At 50.9% G+C, this 2,533-nt stretch overlaps 1 protein-coding gene across 1 annotated transcript; it reads left to right on the top strand.

Moving 5' to 3' along the window:
- Nucleotides 1-950: 950 nt before the first annotated feature.
- On the top strand, nt 951-1,358 carry EDB91DRAFT_1016981 (uncharacterized protein; the record flags this gene model as incomplete). Its single annotated transcript, XM_041312501.1, has 2 exons — nt 951-1,058; nt 1,107-1,358. Coding segments are annotated over 2 exons (360 nt in total), but the record flags the coding sequence as incomplete, so codon positions are not given.
- Between the last annotated feature and the right edge of the window lie 1,175 nt (nt 1,359-2,533).

The raw sequence follows: 2,533 nt of genomic DNA on the forward strand, positions 1-2,533 counted from the left end.
TCATAGAGAGAGGAGGGGTCGATAAGCAAATTCGGCTCGGTCTCTGCAGTGCCCTCTGTTGTGGCCGAGCGCCCGATTCCCCTGTGATTCAGGCGCTCAGCAACAGCACCCTTTTGTGATTGGTTAGTGACGAGTATCGCGAAGTGGTACGATGTTGCTAATACATCGGCGACACAGTGACTATATTTTTGCAGTGGTTTAGTGTTCACGAGGGTCGCGGCTCTAGTCGATTTATCTTGGCGGAGCAAAGTTACACAAATCTTTGCCGCCTATCTTGTCGAAGCTAATGATTACAATAGGGTCGTGCAGTCACAACGCCAGGGGCAACAGCTGTACATGCAGTGAGCGTCCGCGTATTTTCCTTTTTTTTCGTAGGCCTCATCATATCTAGTACAGTCGCATGTTCCACATCTATGTGACATTGTTGACTCCTTCCGTGTGGACCGTGTGATTCCTGCGAAGATAACTACATTTTCAGTTTCTTCTGACCCTGACGAATTCATTCGATTTTTTTTTTTGGGAGAAGGGCTTCTTAGATGGTTGATCATTGACGGCACCACAGCAGCCAAGGGAGTCATATAAGTAGTTTGGGGGACTATTGCTCTCTCACTTCCTCTAGCGCTATGTGCAATACAACCCCCAATCTGCAAAGTGGGTCTTCACGGCCCAGTCCCACACCTGTCGATACCGACTTCCCAGTCAGCGAGTAAGTAGCAAGTTGGAATGAGCCGAGAGTAACGCTTAGTATGAACTTACAGGGATGGAATCAAGCCACACGTAGCGAGCGAGGAACATACGGTGTCCATAGAGAGAAGCCTTGCTCAGAATATGTGAATGCTAAATGCTCAGCACGGTACACTTGATGTCTGACTATATCTTTTCAAAGGTCAAACGCCCTGGAGCAGATCCTCGATGTCCTCCGAGAGTCTACTATTACTGAAGAACGCGGCAAAGATGTCAATTCGAAGTTTTGGGCAACGTACAAGAAAGTTTCGAATGAGTATGACAACGACTTCCTCGAGCGGGCGAATGACGATATGGGAATCATCCTGACTTTTGTGAGTCCGCTTCTATGAATGTTGATGCAATTCTGACAGGCGAACCAGGCTGGTCTATTCTCAGCTGTCAATTCTACCTTCATCGTCGGAATGCAACCTAATCCGGGAGACACTACGAATGACCTCCTGCTGCACCTGATCCAGATCACTGCCAACGGTCCAAATTCCGTACCTGACATCAGCACACTTTCCTCGTCCACAGGTTATTCGTCTTCGACCGTCTGGATGCAGACGCTCGCCTATGCCAGCCTCTCGTTCAGCGTCCTGGCCGCGTTCGGGGCTGTCTTAGGAAAACAGTGGCTCAACTCCTACAAGGCAGCTCGGGGACGAGGGTCTCTGGAGGAACGCGGCATACAGAGGCAGATGAAATTGGACGCAATAGAATCTTTTCACTTGGAGACTGTCTTGCAGGCATTCCTCGTGCTCCTCCAGATCTCGCTGCTGCTCTTCGGCTTATCGCTAAGCGCCCACACATTTACCCAGCAAAAGAAGATGTCCAGTGTTATCATCTGTGCCACCGCTTTCGGCATGCTCATCTATGCAGGCATGATCGTCCTGGCAGTGTGGCGTCCGGATAGTCCTTTCTCGACACCAGGGTCGCAGCGAGTTGCAGTCATCTGCACAAAAATCTTTTCAGTAAGATCGACTCCGACTGACACCATAGTCAGTAAATTGTCCGCGATACGCTGGATACTAGAGACATCAACCCTGGAAGCTATCGAGGCTGCGGCTGCAATGGTACCTCTCGTGCAATGGTCGCCGAACCTTGATGCCTCCGCAGCATATACCCGCTTACGTGATCTCTTCGCGGCATGTCGTGACGAGGAACTATATGTGAAGTATGGCAAGGCCATGGCCCATCTGTGCAGCCAGTCAGTGAAAATCGATCCAGCACTTCTTCAGAAGTTCGATTGGGATTGCTGGGGAGGGAGGAGTCGTTTCATTCGCGATGCGTTCATGATTGGCCGTGACGCCTACCATCGGTTTCAGAATCCACAGCAAGACGATGCTTCGCAGAAATATCAGGCCGATGCACGCACCGCTCTGAGAACAATGGTTGTCCACGGTCTGGACACTCGTCTTTCACTTCCAGACGATGAGCAATTGATCTGGGATGGTGATCTGCGATGGCGTCAACGTGACGGGCAAGAGCCCGACTGTGAAAAATTTGACTGGCTCGTCGATTACCTAGCAGCCCAGGATACAGACTATGAATCTGAAGGCGATGCCATACTTGCACTGAGCGCCATGGAGGGACTAGGGAGTCCTGCCAAGCGATCTCCCTACATCAGCTCGCTTATTCGTTGTATGGCCCCTGCCAGACCTTCCCGAGTCCGGTATGCCGCGCTGAGAGCTGTTTTTGGCGCTCGAAAAGAACTAGTCGCGATACCACAGGGTGTCGATGCCGAACTCCTAGACGAACTTTCTCGCGCTCTTTTCACTGCTGTACAGCCAGATCACACGCAGACAATCCA

This window comes from Suillus paluster, assembly GCF_016628075.1.
Source record: "Suillus paluster strain FC165 chromosome Unknown EDB91scaffold_293, whole genome shotgun sequence".
NCBI classification, from domain to species: domain Eukaryota; kingdom Fungi; phylum Basidiomycota; class Agaricomycetes; order Boletales; family Suillaceae; genus Suillus; species Suillus paluster.